This window comes from Misgurnus anguillicaudatus, chromosome 13 (genome assembly GCF_027580225.2).
Source record: "Misgurnus anguillicaudatus chromosome 13, ASM2758022v2, whole genome shotgun sequence".
Taxonomy (NCBI): domain Eukaryota; kingdom Metazoa; phylum Chordata; class Actinopteri; order Cypriniformes; family Cobitidae; genus Misgurnus; species Misgurnus anguillicaudatus.
Window position 1 is genome coordinate 23,372,036 of NC_073349.2, and position 24,093 is coordinate 23,396,128.

General features: G+C 38.0%; 2 protein-coding genes and 1 long non-coding RNA gene across 4 annotated transcripts; 1 reads left to right on the top strand and 2 right to left on the bottom strand.

Annotated features, from left to right (window-relative positions):
• Positions 1 to 3,317: 3,317 nt before the first annotated feature.
• Positions 3,318 to 4,424, bottom strand: rprm3 (reprimo, TP53 dependent G2 arrest mediator homolog 3). Its single transcript, XM_055188882.2, has one exon. It carries the CDS (start codon positions 3,983 to 3,985, stop codon positions 3,674 to 3,676), a length of 312 nt encoding a protein of 103 aa, XP_055044857.1. The 5' UTR covers positions 3,986 to 4,424; the 3' UTR covers positions 3,318 to 3,673.
• A 1,720-nt stretch (positions 4,425 to 6,144) lies between these two features.
• LOC129430341 (uncharacterized) lies at positions 6,145 to 23,518 on the top strand. Of its 2 annotated transcripts, XR_008639503.2 has the most exons (4): positions 6,145 to 6,232; positions 8,040 to 8,152; positions 21,356 to 21,424; positions 23,430 to 23,518. It is a non-coding gene; the product is annotated as an uncharacterized lncRNA (long non-coding RNA). The 2 variants fall into 2 exon arrangements; XR_012372933.1 differs by lacking the exon at positions 23,430 to 23,518 and having other exon boundaries at positions 21,356 to 22,128.
• On the bottom strand, positions 16,969 to 22,261 carry nr4a1 (nuclear receptor subfamily 4, group A, member 1). The gene is made up of 7 exons (XM_055187473.2): positions 22,127 to 22,261; positions 20,023 to 20,816; positions 19,634 to 19,763; positions 19,368 to 19,531; positions 18,628 to 18,830; positions 18,341 to 18,519; positions 16,969 to 18,253 (listed from the first exon to the last, which is right to left on the bottom strand). The coding sequence occupies exons 2-7, from the start codon at positions 20,812 to 20,814 to the stop codon at positions 17,997 to 17,999; spliced, it is 1,725 nt and encodes a 574-aa protein (XP_055043448.2). The 5' UTR covers positions 20,815 to 20,816; positions 22,127 to 22,261; the 3' UTR covers positions 16,969 to 17,996.
• Positions 23,519 to 24,093: the final 575 nt, after the last annotated feature.

Genomic DNA, 24,093 nt, shown 5'->3' on the forward strand with positions numbered 1-24,093 from the left:
ACGTAAAAAAGATACTTCACCCCTGACATCAGGTTGGTTAGTTGCATTTGAATATTGTTTTAGTATTGTTTTTACCTCCTGTCTGTAACCATACAATTTTGATTGAGGCGGGAGACGACTAGTTGAAAATGTTCATCTGAAAAAGCATTTCTGTCTGTTAAGTGTCAGACCAGGGGTAACTGAGGTTATGGGATGGTGTGATGAAACGTAGCAAATGACGTAGCAAATTTATTTTTGTGGTCTCTAGAGAATCTTTTTTAGGCCGTGTCCCCTGTGGCTTTTAAACAGAGCCTTGATTTTGTATAACATCTGTCAACAATGAATAAAAATAATGATTAGTTGCGGGAGTTAAAGCTGTCTGCTATGATCTAGAAGAAATTTGTATACATCGGGGGGAAAGTATTTGACATATCAGCATTTTTATCAGTGAGTGGATTTCTAAGTGGGCTATTGACACAAAATTTCCACTAGATGTAGCCATCAAGCCAAATAATGAATTCATACAAAGAAATCAGAACATTTAAGTATACAAGTTGAGTCATAATAAATAAAGTGAAATCACCTTATACTGATAAAAACAGCATTGTGACAAAAGATTGTGATTGGCTTTGGAATGAAGTCAAAGTAGTTTAGTATTTTTGCTAAAAAAAATCTGAAACCGTAAATGTGCTTCATGATGTCATAGAACAACCATTTTTGGCAAAATAGTTTAATAAAGAGCCTTTAACATCCCTTTCTGTTTTTTGGTGGTAAAAAATGTTCCTTGGATTATAAAAAGGTATGAAAGAAATGGTTTTTTAAAGAACCTTTGACTAAATGGTTGTTTGAGGAACCAAAAAAGGTTTTTCTATGGCATCACTTTTATTTTTAAAGGATCTGTCTAAATTGTTGAATCAATTTAAAGATCTTAAATCACTGCCTTGAATCTTTACAATGGCTGATTTGTATGTAGTTTTGCTTGTTATGTAACAGTTTAGATTTGGCAATGCTAACATTTATTGAAGGAACTTGTCGTTTTCCCTGACATTTCCCTTGTTTTGTAGCCTTTCTCTAGCTCTGTCAGTTTCTAATGCCACGTCACTTCTCAGGACCATACCGCTGTCTGACAGTCACTACCACCGGGACTGACCTTTCCTTCCATTTTCTTTTATTTGCACCACTACTCGCACACCTTCTATCTCTAAAGAAAAAGCAATCACAGCATCAATCATTCAATTTTTGCTCTAGCGGAAATAAATGAGAGCTCATGGAAAATTCTGCCTTTCAGCTCATGATTTTCATGTTTTCTCTGGCAGATAAATAAGATGTGCATAAATCTCTTATTTTTACAGACTGTAAAATATTTTTCATTGCATGAGTCATGGCTATGAAATATTTAATAAGCAACACTAAAAGTGCATCAAAATATTTACCCACAACATTTATCTAACCTGTTAGACAGGGGTCTTATGGATTTAATTTTCATATATAATTTATGGTTATTTTATCCACTACACTAGATCAAACAACAGCTTACAGACCCCCATCTAGTGCCAAGTGCTGTTTATGGTCTCTGAACCCAACCCCTATATGGTATAACAGTGCATTACAAGCTTCTATGTAAACAGTAAATCAAAAGCAATGTTATAGAGAAACAACAGTGATCAGCTACTTGTATATTGGTGGAGTTTTACATAGCCTACTGAATGGTCTGGAATTGGGGTCAGTGATATAGCATGATTTATTGTTCACAGTCTACAACATAATCTCAATACTCATAATACTGTTCACAGTCTACATCATAATCTCTAATTTGGATTATGGTCCGTTGTCCTCCACTGCCTATATTTTAGCCCCATCTGTTTTAAGTCTGATTGTACTCTATGGCACGCTTTTAGCTGTCACATGTATAAAAATAAATAGCTTTGATCTGATGCTTTATGTTGTCCTGCTTTAAGTAGGAGTATGTGTAAGTACAGAGAAAAAGGTTATCCATCTGATTTTTTGGAATTATGCAACATTCCTGTTAGGATTATTTAAGGACTCCAGGCTAAATTAATTATTATTTATGGGTTCCTATAGCTTTTAGAGAAGTGCTAGGGGGTAGGTTATACTGAAACGGAAAAAACATGTATAACTTAAATGCACTCAAAGTCATTCAGGGTTTGCAAATGGATAAACATATTGTTTTTGTGTTGTTTATTTAACGATTGTGTTGTTTATTTAAAAAAAACATGCATGTTTATGTTCACACAATGTTAAATGCTCCATCATTTGTAAGTCACTTTAGATAAAAAACATTTGCTGAAAAAATATATGTCACCCTGGACCACAAAGCCATAAGTATCACTGGTAGGCTTATATTTGTAGCAAAAAGCCAAAAATACATGTATGGGTCAAAATGATAAATTTTTCTTTTATGCCAAATATCATTAGACTATTATGTAAAGATCACGTTCCATGAAGATATTTGGTAAATTTCCTGCCGTAAATATATCAAAACTTTATTATTGTCAGTTGATCCGGTTATAAACTTCATTTGGATACATTTAAAAACGATTTTCTCAATATTTTGATTTTTTACACTCTCAGATTCAGATTATCAAATAGTTGGATCTCAGCCAAATATTGTCCTATCCTAACAAACCATATCAATGGAAACCCTATTTATTTAGCTTCCAAATGATTTATAATTCTCAATAAAACCCTTATGAATGGTTTTGTAGTCCAGGGTCACAAATGTATTATTTACTAAAATATTATCTTAGCAAAAATACTCATAAATTGACACATGAAAGAATAACTTGAAGATAAATCTTATTTGAAAAGGGCATTGGTGAGTCAGCACAATTTTAATTAAAACAGCAGGGACATTTTCAACTTTTTTAAGCTGTTTTACCTCCTGCCATATACAAAGTGTAGCTCTTACAGCTGCCAATGAATTTAGTTTTAAGCTTAATTTAGTTGTTTTTAAATGCCTTCTTTGCCATATATCACAATGTTGAGTGTCTGGGGTCACACAGGTTTTAAAGAGAAGACATAACTGATGCATTGCAAATACATACATCTTAATAATCCAATAAGCTTCTCAATATGAGTGGAAAAAATGGCTAAAACTGATTTCTTATTTCTCAGGACTTAATTCATACTCAGACCAGCAAAGATTATTAAATTATTATTTAAATAGATACATTAGGTTCACACTCTTTTATGTGTCTGTCAAGTGATTTTTCAGTCTGAATGGACAGAAAATTCAATTCTATACTGTTTTGTATTCATTCTGTTTCAAATCAAGGTTCTAGAAAATTCTTAAATGACTTTTAGAAAGTGAAGCTGGACATTGTTCAATATTCAATTTACTGTAATTCATTTTGCATGCAGGATTGCACAAAGATCCTTTTATATCTCATGAAAATGAATCAATACATGCATATTATAAGTCAAAAGAATCAATGGAGCCACAAAACATTAAAAAACTGCGTCACAATTTTACATTTCAAATAAATCATTTGATGTCTTTATCTTCTTCTGCTTTACTGATTTCATATGCCTTGGTAATAAGTTCAGCATAGTATTAAAAGTGCAGAAAATATAAGATTCTTTGCTTCCTCTGATGAAGATGTCGACTTCATTTCAAACCAACAGTCTGTACTGTAACGAGAAGTTTCCAGTCTGTGCCAGATTTATGGCAAACTCACGCAGCAATCATAATAATTTCCGCATCTTTTGAAGGTCTGCGGTCCTCCACCAGCAGGTTTATCATACTCTCGGATTTAATAAGCAGATTGCATCCGAGGAAAAAGATGCCGAAGATGACAGTAAGTGACAGGACACAAAGCACGGCGATTTGCACGAGACGCATGATGAACTGCTCGCGCTCGTCCTGCACCGGCGCGCTGAAGCCGTCGCTGCTGATCACCGAAAAGTTGCAGCATCCTCGGACGCTTTCCAGTGTATGTTTGGCTGTAGAGATCGTCCGGTTTAGTAATCCTTGTGAAACATTCATTTTGAGTTTGTTTGGACGCTTGTTGGTGATTTAAAACTTCCAGAGGCTCTCGGGTTTGCCAAGGTCACTTGTGCGTCTCCACAAATATTATGTGTTTAAAGAGATTCATACAAACTCTTAAAGCGTTGATTTCTGTAAGGTAAGCTGGATATTTTTGTAATGTACGGTAGAGGACATTCAGGCATCTCGGTAGCGGTCTCAGTGATGCCCAGAGAAGCGCACGCCGGTATTTGTTCCCTTGCGCGCGCGTTGAGCCACACGAGCACGCGCTCACACTTTCTTCACTTTAGGCTGCGTAGCAGTCACATAAATAGCTTTTGTGGATCTAAGAAAACAATACCAAAGCAGACCAGGGATAATTGTGATTGTAAACAGCTATGAAAAAGCGAAAATGAATACGTTTGACATTTATAAATCATTATTTTTGCCAAAAGAAATGCACTGTTTTTATGCTTATGCAACACATTTATGAAAGATATTTTTGTCCTGTGAATAAACTAACCTTTTTGTTCAAATCTTTCTTCATTATTTTACCTTTACTGCCTTATAATGTGTTTTTATTTTGTTCACTTGTTTAAAATTACAATATTAGAATTTTAATTTGGAGCATTTACAATATAATATAATCTACAATCTTTATCTTATAATGTAAAGAAATTTTAATTATAGATGTCTGTGCAGTTAACCATGCAGTTATTAGGATATAGGCCTTTTGACAACATCCTGTCTGACAACTAGCCCCGATCTCCTTTATAATCCTAGTTACATTTTAATGATTTTTCTGTTCCAACAAAAATATATTTTGCTGGGAATGAGAAACCAATATCAATTTTTATAAAACAAAAATGCTCTGAAAACCCTCTATCTCTCTATAGATGAATTATAGATAAGGGTAATTAAATTTTACACTTATAACTCATATCACATAATTTATAATCGAGCAGAAACTTGTTTTATACAACATGCACAAAACATCTCAAGAGAAAGAGTAGTACTAACACAAACCAGGGTGTACAATGTTAGTAATGGCTTGAATTTCAAAGCAAGAGCACAATAATGAATAGCAGCATCCATAGACAGCATTCCTAGTAAAGATTATTATTATACTGATTAAGGCGATCCAGAAATAGTTGCCATATCCTGTAAAATGTGTCAATGTTGCACATAATTCCATTAATGACTCTCTCCATATGGGTTAGAGAGCCCTCCACAGATTTACACCAGTCACATGTAAGAGAAATGGTGGGATAAATTCTATGTAATCTGGTTTTCGAGTAGTGCAACCTTTGCACCACATTAAATTGATTTAATTGATGCCTAGAATTAATAGAGTGAAAACAGACAGAATCTGTGGAGGTTCATTATCTCCAATATTCTTCACAGATATTTTTATATAGATGGGTGGGATAACACATTTATAGAATATGAAACTAAATTTTTGGAATCAGGAGGACCCAACAAAAGCCTATAAATCGCTCTTTCACTCCTGATCTGCATTTCTTGACCTCATAATAAGTGAAATTTTAAAATACACCAGATGCAAACTCACATACATGCAATTTAAAATACCAGCATAAGCACTGAATTGAAAATGGCAAATATTAAATTAAAAGTGGCCTACATACAAACACATTAAAAAGTAATAAATATTTATTGCTATTTTATCAGGGTATTCACATATTCTACACATCTATTGTGTGGAACTACATTTGGACACTAGATGGCATCACTGCCCTATTTGATGATCATTTGCCTTTAACTACTATATATGGGGGATTTTTGTGATCTATAGCTGGACAGTGCTAGAAAATATTAACGGTTCCGTTCTTTCTGTGTTTTTAAAGCTTTAATTGTGTTTACAGTGCGCAAGTGTTCATGTTTCACGTGTTATTTTTCCCACACAATTTACTTATCTGTATAGCGCTGTTTTCACTGTCCTCAAAACAGGGCCGATGTCTTTTTTGTTCTATGAAGTCCCTCTTTCAGAAATACATATCGAGTTCTGATTGTGTAGCTTGTTTAGTGTGTTGTGATTCGATGGCAGCTTAGCTTGCCGTTAGCGTAGCTGGCGACTGACGTATTCCTGTGGGCGGAGTTTAGTAAAAAAACTGTTCTGGTGACGTCATTAAAGCAGGAAGTAGAGGGCTGTAGTCCAAATTAACCGGCCGTTGGCTGTAGGCTTTGAAAGGCGAATTCTGAAGAAAATATATCGCCTGGCAGTGAACTTTAAGCTTTATCATTTTACAGGTATTATTTATGCTAATATAGCAACATTACACACTAACTAGGGTTTAAAAAACGGGATCAGAAAGAACAATAAAGCTTCAAAAAGTTATTTCTGATAGACTTTACAGTCAATTTTAGACAAGTGCCTAATTCGTGGTGAGACACTTGCACTTGTTTATGTTTTAGCAGGCCCTATGTGAGAATTGAACATGAACTGTTCTCCAAAAATTAAACAGATGTACTTTTGTTTCGATCACTTACAATCACAAGGTGTGTAATTTCTTAACCAATGCAATAATAAAAAATAGAAATAACACTTCAGCTTTAAAGTGGACTGAGCATTGCTAAACATTGCTGTCCTCTGCATTGCGTACATGGTTTACAGACACATGCTATTAGTGTTGTGACATACAGTACACCTCCAACATTATGGTTCCTAGAGATCATGTTTGGCTTTTACAACTACTCTGTGAGGAGAGCTTCTTCTATATACATTTGATAGTAGGCCTACAGTATGTGACAAGCAGTGTTGGGGTAATGCATTACAAGTAACGCGCATTACGTAATAATATTACTTTTCTAAAGTTACGAGAAAAGTTACACATTACTTTTAAAAAAAGTAATTTGAGTTACTTTTCAGTTTAATTCATTCAATTTCAAAATAAAATAATGTTCTGAATTAAACCTTACATATTAACGTAGAACTACACACTTTTGAGTCAGAAACGGAGATGGCAGGCCAGAGCTTGACATTTTTGCGATCATTAAAAACACCTGCAAGGCCTAAAAGAGATCAAGCCTCAGCCAAGTAAGAAAAAGTAACGCAAAAGTAACTTAAAAGTGACGTAAGCATTACTTTCCATGAAAATGAACTAAGTAACGCAATTAGTTACTTTTTTGAGTAACTTAATATTGTAATGCATTACTTTTAAAAGTAACTTTCCCCAACACTGATGACAAGTAAGGTAAAGGAGTTTCTGTCAACTGCGTAAAGCATGGTGCTAGCAATGCTAACGTCAAAGGTTCGATTCCCAGGATAGATCTAAAATAAAAGAGCTTGAATGCACTGTGAATTTATTTGAATAGGCTACATAATGCATCAATATAAATAGTAGTAGACTATACATTCTTTCTCAAACCAGATTTAAAATTAGTATTGCCATAAAAACATATAGCAGATTTAGTCTATGGAGGAAGTTCAATTTAGAAGCAATTAGCCCACATTATGGGTAACCATTGCGAACACAGTCACCACCCTGTTGTTAGCAACTGGTTTCCGTTTTACCATGGTGCAGGAATTTCTTTATGTCCAGGTGAGAGAGATGGTGTCACTTACAGTTGCCAAGTAGTGTGATAATCCCTCAGGGGTCTGACTCCACCATCACGCACCCCGTCACATCTAAGTGCTGTTATTGATTTCATGTGGCGAGAGGTTATTTATAAACCCAAGGCTAATGTTAGAGACCGGCAATCCCCACCCATGACAACCCTCTGAAAGCCCGAAATACAATTACTCCAGGGAACAACGTGTACGCTTAAAGAATCTACGCCTGTAGTGTCTGTTTGGGTGTGAGAATTGGAAAGAGAGACACTTTTAGCAAGATGTTTGTGTTAATTTTTTGATATGTGTGTGTATGCAGAATATAGCTGATATAGACCTTTGGCTCGTTGCAATTTGCACTAGAATAAACCTGCTCGGCCTGTTTTATAGAAGTCCTGAGACAAGATCCTGCATATTGCGGCTTTCAAAACATCTCAATAATGTGTCATGTTAATACAAAGAGTAAAAATGTACCGTGTCATGTTAAACATGTATGTTTTTTAACAGGTGTGGTTTAACAATGCAGTTGCTCTATGATCATGGCTCACCGAACGTATCGTCACATTCCCTCTGGGTCATGTCACTTTGAGTAAGGGTCCCTACGTGACCGGCTGCATACAGTATGTGAGACTTGTTTATTTCCATACATTTTATTATGTGTTGTTGCAGTTATATGATAAGGTAGTGTGACCCTGTCTCTGAAATCCAGGCCAGAGTCTAATAATAATGAGATGAGGAGCATCAAAGTTTGATTTCACTTATTGCATTCACATTGATTTCAATCTTTGAAATGATCTTGCTTAGTTAATATTAAGAATATCAAGGTTATATTTTCACAGAATGTTCTTTACGTTATGTAGGACGATTTTATGTAGAAAACAGTAAATACCACAAAAAATGATTTTTTTTCATAGGCAGGATCACAATTCCTCTTTGATCGTTTCAGATAAAAGAACTGCATAGACTTAACATGAAAACAACTTTTACGAGAGAAAAATTCTGCCCATTTTGAAAAGACTTTTATTGAAACATTATTTGCAGCTGGAAAAAGTACTGGGAACTGGTTTTGAACTTCTGCAACTTTTTGAAATCAGACAGATGTATGTATATATATGCTCAGAAACTTGCCTGGTTATGACATATTTATATATTACAATTTCATTTGATGTTTTAGTTGCTTTTATTATTATTTCAGTTTATATAATTAAATCATTTTTGAAGGTAATTAGGACGTGTTTGTATTTCTGTAAAAAAATTTCAGGGCCGGCCCATCCTACCTTGACAGAGGGGCCCAAGCAAGCCCGCAACACAACGTTAGTACTTATATTACAGTATACTCGTGAAAGTTGCGTTTTGACGTCAGTATGATGTTGGTTTCTGAAGTCAGGAAGACGTTGGGTTCTGATGTCAGTATGACGTTGGGTTCTGACATTAAGAAGAGTTTGGGTCATGACGTCAGAAACACGTTGGGATCTGACGTCAGTATGACTTTGGGTTCTGACGTCAGTATGACTTTGGGTTCTGAGGTCAGTATGACTTTGGGTTCTGAGGTCAGTATGACGTTGGGTTCTGACGTCAAATTGATGTTGGGTTCTGAAGTCAGGAAGACGTTGAGTTCTGATGTCAGGAAGACGTTGGGTTCTGACGTCAGCATGATGTTGGGTTCTGATGTCAGTAAGACGTTGGGTTCTGACGTCAAATTGATGTTGGGTTCTAAAGTCAGGAAGACATTGGGTTCTGACGGCAGGAAGATGTTGGGATCTGAGGTCAGAATGACATAGGGTTCTGACGTCAGTATGACTTTGGGTTCTGTTGTCAGTATGACGTTGGGTTCTGAAGTCAGGAAGACATTGTGTTCTGAAGTCAGGAAGGCGTTGGGTTCTGACGTAAGTATGACGTTGGGTTCTGATGTCAGGAATACGTTGGGTTCTGACATAAGTATGACGTTGGGTTCTGATGTCAGTAAGACATTGGGTTCTGACGGCAGAAAGATGTTGGGATCTGACGTCAGAATGACATAGGGTTCTGACGTTAGTATGACTTTGGGTTCTGATGTCAGTATGACATTGGGTTCTGAAGTCAGGAAGATGTTGGGATCTGACGTCAGTATGACATAGGGTTCTGACGTCAGTATGACGTTGGGTTATGACGTCAAATTGATGTTGGGTTTTGAAGTCAGGAAGACATTGGGTTCTGACGTAAGTATGACTTTGGGTTCTGATGTCAGTATGACGTTGGGTTCTGATGTCAGTATGACGTTGGGTTCTGAAGTCAGGAAGATGTTGGGATCTGACGTCAGTATGACATAGGGTTCGGACGTCAGTATGACGTTGGGTTATGACGTCAAATTGATGTTGGGTTTTGAAGTCAGGAAGACATTGGGTTCTGACGTAAGTATGACTTTGGGTTCTGATGTCAGTATGACGTTGGGTTCTGATGTCAGTATGACGTTGGGTTCTGAAGTCAGGAAGATGTTGGGATCTGACGTCAGTATGACATAGGGTTCGGACGTCAGTATGACGTTGGGTTATGATGTCAAATTGATGTTGGGTTTTGAAGTCAGGAAGACATTGGGTTCTGACGTAAGTATGACTTTGGGTTCTGATGTCAGTATGACGTTGGGTTCTGATGTCAGTATGACGTTGGGTTCTGAAGTCAGGAAGATGTTGGGATCTGACGTCAGTATGACATAGGGTTCGGACGTCAGTATGACGTTGGGTTATGATGTCAAATTGATGTTGGGTTTTGAAGTCAGGAAGACATTGGGTTCTGACGTAAGTATGACTTTGGGTTCTGATGTCAGTATGACGTTGGGTTCTGAAGTCAGGAAGATGTTGGGATCTGACGTCAGTATGACATAGGGTTCTGACGTCAGTATGACGTTGGGTTATGATGTCAAATTGATGTTGGGTTTTGAAGTCAGGAAGACATTGGGTTCTGACGCAAGTATGACTTTGGGTTCTGATGTCAGTATGACGTTGGGTTCTGAAGTCAGGAAGATGTTGGGATCTGACGTCAGTATGACATAGGGTTCGGACGTCAGTATGACGTTGGGTTATGATGTCAAATTGATGTTGGGTTTTGAAGTCAGGAAGACATTGGGTTCTGACGTAAGTATGACTTTGGGTTCTGATGTCAGTATGACGTTGGGTTCTGAAGTCAGGAAGATGTTGGGATCTGACGTCAGTATGACATAGGGTTCTGACGTCAGTATGACGTTGGGTTATGACGTCAAATTGATGTTGGGTTTTGAAGTCAGGAAGACATTGGGTTCTGACGCAAGTATGACTTTGGGTTCTGATGTCAGTATGACGTTGGGTTCTCAAGTCAGGAAGATGTTGGGAACTGACGTCAGTATGACATAGGGTTCTGATGTCAGTATGACTTTGGGTTCTGACATAAAGAAGACATTGGGTTCTTACGTCAGTATGATGTTGGGTTTTTACGTCAGGCAGAAGTTAGGTTCTGATGTCAGTACGATGCTGGGTTTTGACATTTGTATGGCGTTGGGTTTTGACATCAATACGACGTTGGGTTTTAACGTCTGAATGACATTGGGTTTTGACGTCAGGCAGACACAAAAACAATATGGTTCTGCAGATGTTAGGGGTTCATTATGGATCCATGCAGCCAAAAATGGTTCATCTATGGCACCTTTGGGCGCTTCTATGTAATGTTTGTTATGTTGTCTCGCTTATTTTATTGGGATATTCCAGGCCCAAGCAAGTCCGCAACACAACATTAGTACTTGTATTCCAGTATACTCATGAACGTTGCGTTTTGACGTCAGTACGAAGTTGGGTTTTGACGTCAGTATGATGTTGGGTTTTGATGTCAGTATGACGTTGGATTTTGACATCATGATTTTCATATACAACAGTAACAGAACTTCAGACACAAAAACAATATGGTTCTGCAGATGTTAGGGGGTTCTTTATGGAATCATACAGCCTCTTTTTATTCATTTCCGGGAGTTGTTCAGAGATTTGTTTTATTATGTGTCCATGCATTCATTCATTTAAATTAAACAATTCTTTGAATGTTGAATTGGAACCTCTCTAATTTTGACTGAAGCCTTTATACCACTTGAGTGAATTCATGCATCGTCATCTATTATACTTTCCTTTTTGCTTCACTGTTGCTTTTCTCTCTCCTTTCAAACACTTCACGGCCTTATTAACAGGGATGAAAAGAGGACACGTTTTCACACTGCATGACATATCACATGATCTCCAATGGTTTAGCATGTTCAAATTAAGTCATGAGTTCAATGTGTACTGTACATTTTCCATTTGCTTTATGCCACCCTCACTATCGATCATATGGTCACTGCACCTGTTTAGTGCATGGCAAGGTGTCAACAGCACTCCGTCAAGTCTTTTGAAACTACACAGGCTCTCGGTGTTGTAAAAATAGCCTCACTGGCTCTCCCCGGGTACGAGAATGCACGAGGCAAAATAGCAGAGGGAAAGAATTATAGCTAAAGAAAATGTGTTAAATGCATAGAAACTGCACTGCATTGAACATTTGCATGGTGTAAAAGTATTGAAAACGTTTTGTTAGGTATGATTTATTTTAGTAGTATTGCTCAAGAAAGTAATACGATAATATAAGGTTATTATTAACATGCACACACATTTGTTTATAAATGCATATATATGTGCATTGCCTATAACCTTGTGATGCATACAACCTGTTTGGCACCTGTCCTGTTTTCAGCATCTAACCTTGTTCTATGCAACAGAACTCGGGACAACCTTTGGGCACTTTTCCAAAACATGCAGCTCTCAAACGAAACTCGAGCTTCCCCGCCGGTCTTGTTTTATATCCCAGCATTCTCACATACTCAAGACTGCCAGTGACCAGTGAGCAGTGGCAGGGCTGTAGGAAAGTTAGTGAGGTCTTGCATAATAACTCTATCCTCTCAATTGAAATAAAATCTTTGAATCGCCACCATGACAATCCACTTTACGACACTTTGTTTTAATGATGTCATTAAATCTAATCTTGAATAGATTTAGCGGCATATGGAAACTGTGGATATTTTTGTATGTTGTCCTCTGCCTTGCCTACATAACTTCTGTAATCGGAGTGATAGTGACTTTATCCAATTACCGCTTGCGGATGAGCTCTGGTATTTTTTATTACAGAGCTGCCATGTCCTTCAGATGTTCCTATTGGGTTGCCAAACCAGATAATTTCATGATCTGCTCCAGTCTGATGGGTCAGCCCGGGTTACCCCAAAACAGACAAATAAGCGATATTGCACGAGCAAGAGCGCTTTTGCATATCAGCACAGATTATCACACGATTGCATGTGTGGTATGGATTTAACTAAGAGTTTTTTAAATAAGTCACTTTCCGCCAAAGTTAAAATTTTTCAACTCGTGCATTTGCGGCGGCAACGCTGATGTCACGGCATTCGCGCAAACTAGACCGAATAGTATCTTCCGCGCCGCACTAAATGCCTCATTCGCGCCGCGGGACCTCCAGACGCGCGTCAATGCGTCTTCACATCGACTTAACATTGAAATCACTCGCGCTTGATGCCTCTACTGCGGCTGGTGTCAACGCAGCATTAAAATGTTCAAGCAGCAAACTAGACGCGGTAGACGCGAATTTGACGCCTCAAACGCTGCTGGTGTGAACGATCAAAAGCCGTAGTAGTACATGAAATAGCTGTGAATAATATCGGCTGTGCGATTCAGAATAGTTATCGGCCACGTATTATTAGTGTATATCTGCATTTGTCGGAGCACCCCTTGTATATATAAAATTAAAGTTATTTTAAGAACCAACATTTTTTCTTTAGTGTCATCGTTGTGAAGAAACTTTTTTAGCACTTTTTTAAAAAATGTTTATTGTCGTGGATATATAAGTGGAGCAACACCAGTTTTCATGTCCAAAATATCTTGGTACCTGCTCCATGTCAGTAATGACAATAATTTTGAAGTAAAATGAAACCCAGAGAATTTCATTTTAAATCCTGTAGATATAGCTCAGAAAAGAAGATTAATTACATCATAATACTTTTCAAACACCATATTTCTTCTTACTGTCAATGCCCAGGTATCAAGTAGTGTAGAATGTAAAATTAAAACCTCTAATAGATATTACATAACATAAGGGCACAGGTATCTAATGCTGAGGATCCTTCTCAATTTAAGGCTTAAAATCCATCTGTCGGTCAGGGGAGCTTGTATCGCAAGAAGTCCCTGGCACTCTCTCTGTCTGGCCGGTTGTACTTTCCTTGCCGGTACCATTGGACACATACCCTGGCAAGCACAGGATGTGTCAGCGCAAATTACAGTGACCCAAAATTAGGCCACAGAATTCAGTGTTCTCTGGAGGGTAGGAATGGATACGTGATACCCAGCAGCCCTTGTGGTGCGTAGCGTGACAGTCACCCATCATAGGGCTTCTGTGTTTTGAAGCTACCGCACAAGATCATTTATATATACCTCGTATGGACACGGGGTCCCTGTGTTCTGTGTTCGTGTAGCACGTTATATCCCAATAGTGGCGAGCGGGGGCACCTGTGCCACATAAATCCGCCGTGTTCGCATGGGAAAGAGTCACATGGGGTCTCTACACCTCAAACAACCCTGATGTTGTGATGAAATAATCTGAATGAAATTTGATGAGACAATATTTACGCCCTCTATGGGCTTCTGCTTCTGGAAGGGACGGTTTTAGAAAACTCAACACTGTCGCTGGACTCCTGAGCTTTAACCATCTTTGTGCCTATAACTAAAAACAAAACATAAAAAACAGTTTGCAGATATTTAGAGAGAATTGTAGTTACAATAGGTTTTTTCCTTTTTTTTTTTTACCTTTTTATGTATAAGTGCAGGTAGATATGTACCTTTATTTTCAAGAGTAAGATAGGCTGCAAGTCTAACCCCCCAAAAATGTTGGATAATATATTATGTTATGAGATTTAAAGGGGACATACCATGAAATTTTGACTTTTCCATGTTAAAGTGCTATAATTGGGACCCCAGTGCTTTTATCAACCTAGAAAATGTGAATAAGATCAACCCAGTAACTTAGTTTTGGTAAACCATTCTCTACAAGCATGTAAAAAATAGGTCATTGAAATTTGGCTCCACACTAAATGCGTTGTCCCAGAATTAACCCATCTATGTCTTATTAATGAAACAACACATTTTGTGTTACCTTTAACAAAACTTGTGTTTTATTTTAACACAAAATGATACATAATGTGTTAAAAGCTTAACAGAAAAAGATGTGTAAAAAATTAACACATCCTTTCTAATAGTGTACAATGTGACAATTTTAACATGCTATAATAAATGATCTATATGATATTTTGAGCTAAAACCTCACATATGTACTCTGGGGACACCAAAGATTTATTTCACATCTTAAAAAAGTCTTGTGAAATGTCCCCTTTAATTCATTATTCATTTAAATGACCAAAAGTAGCCAAAATTCGCCCAATACAGGACTTAGAGGTGGGTTGAAACCTTTCACCTTGAATATGAAAGTGAGCAAGCACCACTAAATATTACTTTTAGTGGTTTTATTATAAACCAATTACAGTAAGTATTTTGGGATCTGTTTGTGGGTTAAAAAAGAAACAGTCCTAAATGTAGTTAAAGATCCACGTCAGACCGGCAAGCCTTCATCTCTGATTCATTCACATGACACAGATTTGCCTACTAACTGTCCACATGGAAAACTCTCTCAAAACCACAACTTCCCTCTGGTAGTGAAATTTCTATGCAGAATCGCAGCACTTCTGTAATAAAACACCACAGATCATCTGAATGAAGCAACCAGATGAAGTCATCACACTTATGTAAGATGTGAAACCCTATACAGCAAATATGTCCATATTTGTAATCCATATGTGTTTCTATTTTTGTTTTGTTTTTTCTATTTTGGGGTATTTTTCATTTCTACTTTGCCATTTTATTTGTTGCAGTAAAAGATGCAGCATTTTTGTCAATCAACATACAGTACTGTGTAAAAGTCTTAGGCCACCACCACCAGACTTGTTGTTTTAGAAGTTTTAAAGCAACACTATGTAGTTTTTTTTACCTTTAAATAATGTCTCTAAAATTATTTCAGTGATAGAACAACTTTTAACTGGACAAATTGTACTGTTGCTGCAACCTGAGCAGCCTCCTAGCTGCTACAAGCACACTCTGAAAGTGGCGGTGGAGGGTAGAGCACACAGCCCCGCCCCTCCCCTCCCCCTGCCTGCAGAAGAGTGTCTTATACCAGGCACTGTTGCGCTTTTCAACCACATGGGGGAGCTGTAAGTCATTTTTACATGGAAACTACATAGTGTTGCTTTAATGTCCATCCACATTTATTTTTCAATCTATTTTAATCTAAGATACAAACAGAAAATACAAAACAACTCAGAACTAAATGTCGCCTTTAGGCATCGTCAGTGTTTAGTGTTGCAAAAACAACAAATCAAATTCTGGCATGGTGGCCTAAGACTTTTGCACAGTACTGTATTTTTAATGGTACTTTAACTTATAAAAACTAGTTGAATTTTTTTTTTTAAAGGAATAGTCTACTCATTTTCAATACCAAAATATGTTATTACCTCAACCAAGAGCTGTTGATACATCCCTCCACCATCTGTGTACGTCGTGCACGCAAGCGCTGGAGCGCGCCGCGACGCCTCGACAGCATTTAGCTTAGCCCCATTCATTCAATGGTACCATTTAGAGATAAAGTTAGAAGTGACCAAACACATCAACGTTTTTCCTATTTAAGACGAGTAGTTATACGAGCAAGTTTGGTGGTACAAAATAAAACGTAGCGCTTTTCTAAGCGGATTTAAAAGAGGAACTATATTGTATGGCGTAATAGCACTTTTGGGAGTACTTCGACTCGCCTGAAAAGTCCGCTCCCCTTCTCCCTCTCATAATGGGAGAGGGAGGGTGTTACTGCGCCAAGTCGAAGTACTCCCAAAAGTGACCTTACATAATGAACTGTTATGTGTTTATTAACTTAGAATGAGCCATTTTTATCAACATACCTTCCCTTACATGAAAGTCGCCATTTTGTGCCGCCATGTTTCTACAGTAGCCCTAAACGGACAAACTGCTGTACAGAGCGCATTTTATGACTACTGTACAACAACATGTTTGTCCTTTGGTGGCTAGCTTCTCTATGCGTTTCGGTGAATGGTGGACTGAGCCGTTGGTTGCAATTTACAATCTCACTGCTAGATTCCGCTAAAATCTACACACTGCACCTTTAACTTACACAAGTTGTTTTGAATTCATGCTGCGTTTTTTAACAGTACGGCCTGGAAAACTTTTTGAATAGCAACTTTGACTATTTAAAGAAAAGAGATCAGATCTCAATCGCTTTTATCTACAAAACACATTGTTTCCTTAAAACTGAGAGCATGTCTCAATAAATAAAGAAAAACAAGACCCAAAGATGATTTCTCTTTAAAATATATATTTTTTATATAGAGAGCTGCAAAAAATCAATGAAAGACAAGCATTACCTTTCATTCCATGTAATAAAAAATATCTGAATGCCCGAATTTGATTTTGTAATTATGAGATAAATCGTATTTAGAAGCTCTAGCCATACATACATAAAATACATACATACATACAAATATAATAACTCTAAGCCTTGACTGGTGCACTAAACATAATCAATAATAATACTCAGAGTATTTGCATGTAAGAGTCTGTACGTGATACTTGTACAGTAGCTGCACTGGATCTCATGTGGCCATAATTCATGTAAAATCTTTCCAAAAGTGCTGACACGCATATGCCAATGTTTTTAGAAACATTTGTCAAATGCAAAAGTGTACCGCATTCTTCAAATGCATGCGCATCAGTCCTCTTCTTAAGTGTACCTGTCTTTTCAGTGTAAGGTTGCATTTTTGTGCATGTTTTCAGGAACATAATGCGCTGGCACTTGAAAGCATTAAGGCTTTGTCTTGAAAATTTAAGCATCCAAGTAAAAGCTGTTTTATATTCCCTTTTCTGCTTTGGTCCATGGCCTTCTGGCTTCCTATAACCTATTATTAATAAGATGTTTTATTAATTTATTGGATGCTTTATATTTGAAATACGACCACTGAACTCGCTGTAATACTGATTGTTTGGGAATATCTGCATGCTTTTCTTTCATTTAGAAACCACATACAGAGCATTTGAGAAATGCTACCGACTGAAACGTCAGCCACTAGTTGAGCCTAAAATATACTACAGTTTACCAGCATATTCCAGCAAACACACATGACACTTTCTGGGTCTCTCAGTGATTTCGATGAAGACTATGTGAGGAAAATCTTCAAACGCGGGCGAAAGTATAATGCCATCTTTCTCAGATCCAATTCCAAGAAAGCAGAGAACCATAAGCAATAGAGTCCTACAAACATAAACCGCTCACATCCATCTCTTTTCAACAGTTTAAGTCACCTTGATTGTCCACTGTATGCCCCGTTCAGAATGGCAACGTGTCCATGAAAATTTTATCCACAATTGGTGGGGGTGGAACCAGGTCTTCCAGTTTGAGATAGAAGATTCGTTGGAGACCCTGAGTGCACAGGGTTCTCAGCTCGGGAAGCTTGCTCAAGAGTCGGGACAGGTAGTTGGGCCGAACGACTTCAGAGGTACTCGTGGCGACGTGATCTCGGAGACACGTGACCAAGCGGTTCTGGAGGTCCTCGATCCGTTTGGGCTCTTTCAGACCATGTCGATCTGTAAATCACACTTAGGGTTACAAACTTCCTCAATATTATATTTGTATCATATCTTGTATTTCTATGTACAAATACAATGATGTACCTGTGATAATAACCAAAGTGGCAAGGCAGGAAAAAGATGATACATCTAAATTCAAGCGATGTAAACTCTGAGAGAACTCCATAATGGAGTCAATCCAGTCACCGAAGCTTCGTACACACTGTGTTCGGTGGAGAACCGTCCCATTGCAGAAAATAAGCTTGTCTGTCTCAGGGTTTGACCTGGAAATAGAAATCAATCAAATTTTAGCTATGTTTGACTGTATGAAGGCCTTAACATACCGAATGCTGTACTAATTTACAATTAAACGAAACTGTGATTCACCGTACCTGTACGCTAACCGAAGTATGAAGAGCTCCACAAAAGCTGACTCCAGGAGAAGGTCTTGGTCCTCCTTACAAAACGCATTAAATCCTGGGATATTTCCGGCCCACTTCCTGATAACATCCATTGACCCTGTAAGCAGGTCATAAAACTGCTGGATGTCATTGGCATCCTCCTTTTCGGACAACCCGGATACTGATTCCTGATACTGAACAATGACAAAAAAAAATATTATGAATACTATTATTAAGTTAGCACTGAAAAGAATTTGTCTGATAAAATAAACTCTGATTTAAAGGAAAACACCACTGTTTTTCAATATTTTACTATGTTCCCACCTGAACTCAGACGAACCAATACACCCCTATCTTCTTTCAATGTGTGCACACTTAATCTTTGCTACAGCGCCTTGTGAATGTGTTAGCATTTAGCCTAGCACCATTCATTCCTTAGGATCCAAACAGGGATGAATTTAGAAGCCACCAAACACTTCCATGTTTTTTCTATTTAAAGACTCTTACATGATTAAGTATGGTGGCATAAAATAAAACTTTTGTTTGGAGCCATAGGAATGAATGGGGCTAGGCTAAATGCTAACACATTACAAAGCGCTGTACAAAGATTAAAAATGCACGCATTGAAAAAAGATAGGTATGTATTTATTCATCTAAGTTGAGGTAAGAACATAGTAAAATATTGAAAAATGTTGATGTTTTCCTTTAAAGCTGAAGGCGCTTAAAGTCACCTTTGAATAGTCCAGATTTCCACTGGCTGGGTTGGAGTCGATATGGGCAGTGACGAGAGAGGCGATGATGTTTACGGGGGAAGAGACAGAGACTGAGTCTTGAACAACTTTTGGTTTGGATGGCAGACGACCCCTTCTACCTTTAAGGCTGTCTGTTCTCACAACTACACAGAGAGATAAAATGCACAGATTAGAAATGCTTTAAAGACACGGTTGTTGTGTTGCAGAATGTCATTATAAAGAAAGACATTATAAATATGCATTACCTTCTTTCACCATCCCCACTGCTAGGCACTTTTGAAAACGGCAGAACTGGCACCTGTTTCGCCGCCTTTTGTCCACTGGACAGTCTTTGTTGGCAAGGCAAACGTACTTGGCATTTTTCTGTACTGTGCGCTAAAAATCATAAAGGAAACGTTTAAGTCGACTAGTCTACCAAGTCCAGAATTCAGCAAATAATATTACAGAGTTCGAAATCTGTCAGAATGCAAACCACACACCTGTGATTGTATTGTTTAATTATTATTAATAAAACAGTTAATATTTTTTAAAAAATTATTATTTATTTATTACATTTATTTTAATATACATGCTTATGATAATATTTATCACATATATTTATCAGAAAATGCAAATAAGTTCGCCCTGGACTCACCTTAAAAAAGCCCTTGCACCCTTCACAGGTGCGCACACCGTAATGTTGACAGGAAGCATTGTCTCCACACACTGCACAGCGTCCCTCATTTCCTGTTGGACTCCTCACTTTAGGAGACAGGTGTCCGTCCATCAGTCCTGACCCATCCCGGGTACCCTGCTCCAGGCCAAGCGGACTGAAGGAAAGAGGAGAACCATGCTGCTGGTTCTGAGAAAACGGGTCCTGATCCGAAAGCTGAGGCTGCAGTTGACTCAGTGGAGAAAGCTCATCGGCTGTAACGTGCCCAAACGTGAAAAAAGATGGAGGCTGTGCCAAAGGGGTCTTCTCTGAAGCCCAGCAGCCATCGTCTGGGGAACAGGGACCATAGGTGCTATCCCAAGCTGACATGGGCTGGAACCCAGGGGTTGAGGGCGATGGTGCCGAGGCTGGACTTCCAAAGCAGTTTGACCCACCTGAAGAAGACAACGTCTCATCCAGGTAGCTCAAAGCGAACGTGCCTGGGTAGCAGCCGTACACCTGGAGGTCGTCCAGTTTGAAAGCGTCCTGTCCTGGAGTGGCACCTGCACAGGTCGAAGCAGCCCCTGTGGCAATCTGGCAGGAGTAGGTGTCGAACTCGCCAACGTAGCCTCCGACCAAAGAAGTGATGCTCGGTAGGGAGGGAGCAGAGTGCTGGTCCCGCTGGTCAGTCACGTCCATGGCCAACCTGGAGGTGAAGTCAGGATTCAAAAATTCTGAGCTGAAGAGCGAGCTCTCATAGGTCTGGACTCCATGTTGACTTTGAACACAGGTCATTTCTGCAGAACAAAACCACAACGTCTACTTTTAATGCCGTGGATATTGCTGCAGAAACCTTTGAGGAGTGTACAAGCACTTTTGAAAAATACCATCACGTTCCTGGAGAACCGAACGGTGTCTTAACCTTTACCTAGACTGCATCTAAGGTCTCAGTTACAGGTCAGAAAGTCAGTGTTACTCGACAGAGGCAGTTCTCTGAAGTTCCTACTGAGAAAAACGGGAGAGCGGTCTGGCTGGAAAGGACAGCCGTGCTTATCAGTGTTACCATAACCAAAAGAGCGCCGGACAAATGTGACACGTGGGCTGCCTGTCTGAGAGGGCGTGTATGTTTGTGTGGGCGACATCATATCAGATAGAGTAGACCGGCGTATGTGAATTTTTTCAGATGGAGCAAAATTTCCCCATCAAACATCAGATATCTTTATAATGCATTACCAGTTCCACTACACTACATCTGGTTGGGCAATGGAAAATTTTAAAAATATGCCAAAATGAATGTAAAGAGAGATACACCGCAATGCATTTGTTTTTTTTCCAGATTTGCAGAGTGAGTTCAAGTAAATTTGTCAACAGTTTGTCAGACCAATGACCTTCCACCAAAAGCAAGGTGAGAACATGACACCCTGAACATCTGATCATCTGACCCCTGAACTCACATACAAACTCAAGAAGTCATTTGAGTGACCCTGACACTGAGACCACATTCATCAGTCAGAGCATGTAGTAGGTGCGTGTTTTAATAGACTCCTTGCTCAAAATAATACAAAATTTGATGTAAAACACGTTGTGTAGTTTACAATATACCCCAAACTTATAACATAATATAGAATATAATACAAATGCAATCAGGTTGTAAAGGCGAATACAGATAAATCACAGAATGTTGCGCGTGCACCTGTTGCAGAGAGACTCAGCGCGTGCAGAAACGCATTAAAAAACACACTCTCTAGTAGCCGATTTACTTTTATTTTTACTCTAATTTTATTTCGTACAGGTGTTATGTTAATATTAGATTCTTATTAAAGATTTACGTTTTAAGAAACTAAAATATTCTTGTTTTCTTTTACTGTAGCCTTACTGTGTGATGTACGCACTTGTTGTTTGATAAAACCTCGCGCGCACAAGATAATATGTACAAATAGTAAGTAGTCTACAAAACACACGAATTTGTTATTATTAGGTATACTTATATTAATATTAATTCATATTTTAGACTACAGCAAACACATTTAGTTGTACTTATCGCATATGGTTTAAAACAGTAAACGATAACACATAACAGTAGTTGTTAAATTGACTAGTGACATACCTGAAAACGTGGTGATGGACTTAAAAGTGTCCGTATTCCAAGAGATGGATAACCATGTATAACGTCCCCGGCTACGACAAGACGCTTTACTCAAATATCTGAAGGCGAGCAGATATATACCGACTACTTTATTGTGCCGTTACGTCAGAGGTGCATCCTTTCGAGGCGTTCCACTGGCAAATATGGCCATGCAGGGGCGGCGATCCTCCAGACGCTGGCCAATCAGAGCGCTCGCAGTCAAAAGACATGACGCACGCACGGGATTCCATTGACGCAAACAATCCGCACGATTATTGTTCTAATTATAGTAGCGTGCTGCCGTGCAAGCTGTTGAATTTCAGTTAAAAATAGTGAGAAGACACAAATAACTAGAAGATTGGCTATTCACAGAATATGAAAACACACAAAACTCGTATGTGTTTCCAAAAAGATTCTGTTTTGGGCATTTTGTGGAGATTTACCAAAAGATATTGGGGTGTAGAAGATATAGATTATTTTATCAGTCTGGATGGGAACACTGATGAAATGCTAATGTATTTTATATAGTCTAGATGCATTATATGTTGTGATATTCTTTAAAACAAAAGCATTTTATTCAGAAATGTTTAAATATATGCTATTGCACAATACACCTTCCTACACTAGACAACCTCAAAGAACCCACAAGGAGAGGGTAGGGCAACACCTGCATAACATGAACGTGTCAAAACAAGAGTGTAAGAAAAAAATAAAACCGGAAGTTAACGATGTTACAGTAGTCTACAATAGCGCGTGCCGCTGATCGTCAATACCAGTAAATGTCACGTTTCTGCCAAGTGGTAAATCTCAGGCTGAAATATTTTTTTTCTTTATACAGTATTGAATTAGCTTTACAAGTTAAAATGCAAATAAAAATCATGTTAATATTATCCTGAACATAATTAGGATCATTTAAGGTCGACATCTCGGGCACTGTTTATTTTAACTGTTGACATATGTAAAGTATCTCTGTACTGTACTTTTTATTTATCATTCAGATGTTGCCAATTTTTTCCCGTACAACTATTTAACACGCAACCACGCACTTCTGTAGGTGAGAAGTTGTTACGTGTGCTATTTTAAAGTGTATGATCCAGACATGCCTGATGTGCTTGTTAGGTCAGCTACATTGGGTGATGATAGAAAACAATGTCCATATCATTTTTTCCTCACATAATACATTTGCCTCAAGACAGAGTTCCCTTTGCCACATACTAAGTATTATCTTACAATACCTGCCTGCTTTTCCAAGCATGACAAAATGTGACCTACTTTTCCTGTATAGGCTGTGCAAGTGCAAGTGACCAAGTAATCATGCAATGAAAGACACATCTACCAGGCCAGCATGGTTTCAGGGACTGAATCTTTAGTAGGTTACCTTGTTTTCACACACACATACACACACTCTCTCTCTCTGGTGATTGAATTTTTTAAAAAATTTTAAATTTATGTTATTTACTGGCAAAAGTTTGTTCAAAGTTAAATAAATTTTAAATATTAAAGTTTTTATCTTTACAGAATAAAACTATACAATAACAGCCTCATACAAAGCATTCTGGGAACCAGAAATCATCATCAACCTTTTTGTGGTTTTTGCTTCAGATTTTGTTTCCCAGACTGTTTTGCTTGATGCTTTTTTTTGTTGTACTCTGTAAAGACAAATACTTGTAAATGTTTAATGTTCATTTAACTTTGAACACAATGTTGCCAGTAAATAACGTAAATTTAAATCTACGGTAAGTTACCGGCAACCCAGCTGCAATAATACTACAATTTCTACGGATTTTTTACAATAACACATCAGTTAGGTTTAAACAACCCAGCTCTGGGTCAATTTTAACCCAGAGGTGTGTTCTGTCCAATTTTTACCCAAGATCAAATAACCCAGCCATTTTCAGAATGTAGGTGCACTGTTAATGTATACTACAGTATTTATTATATAGTGCATT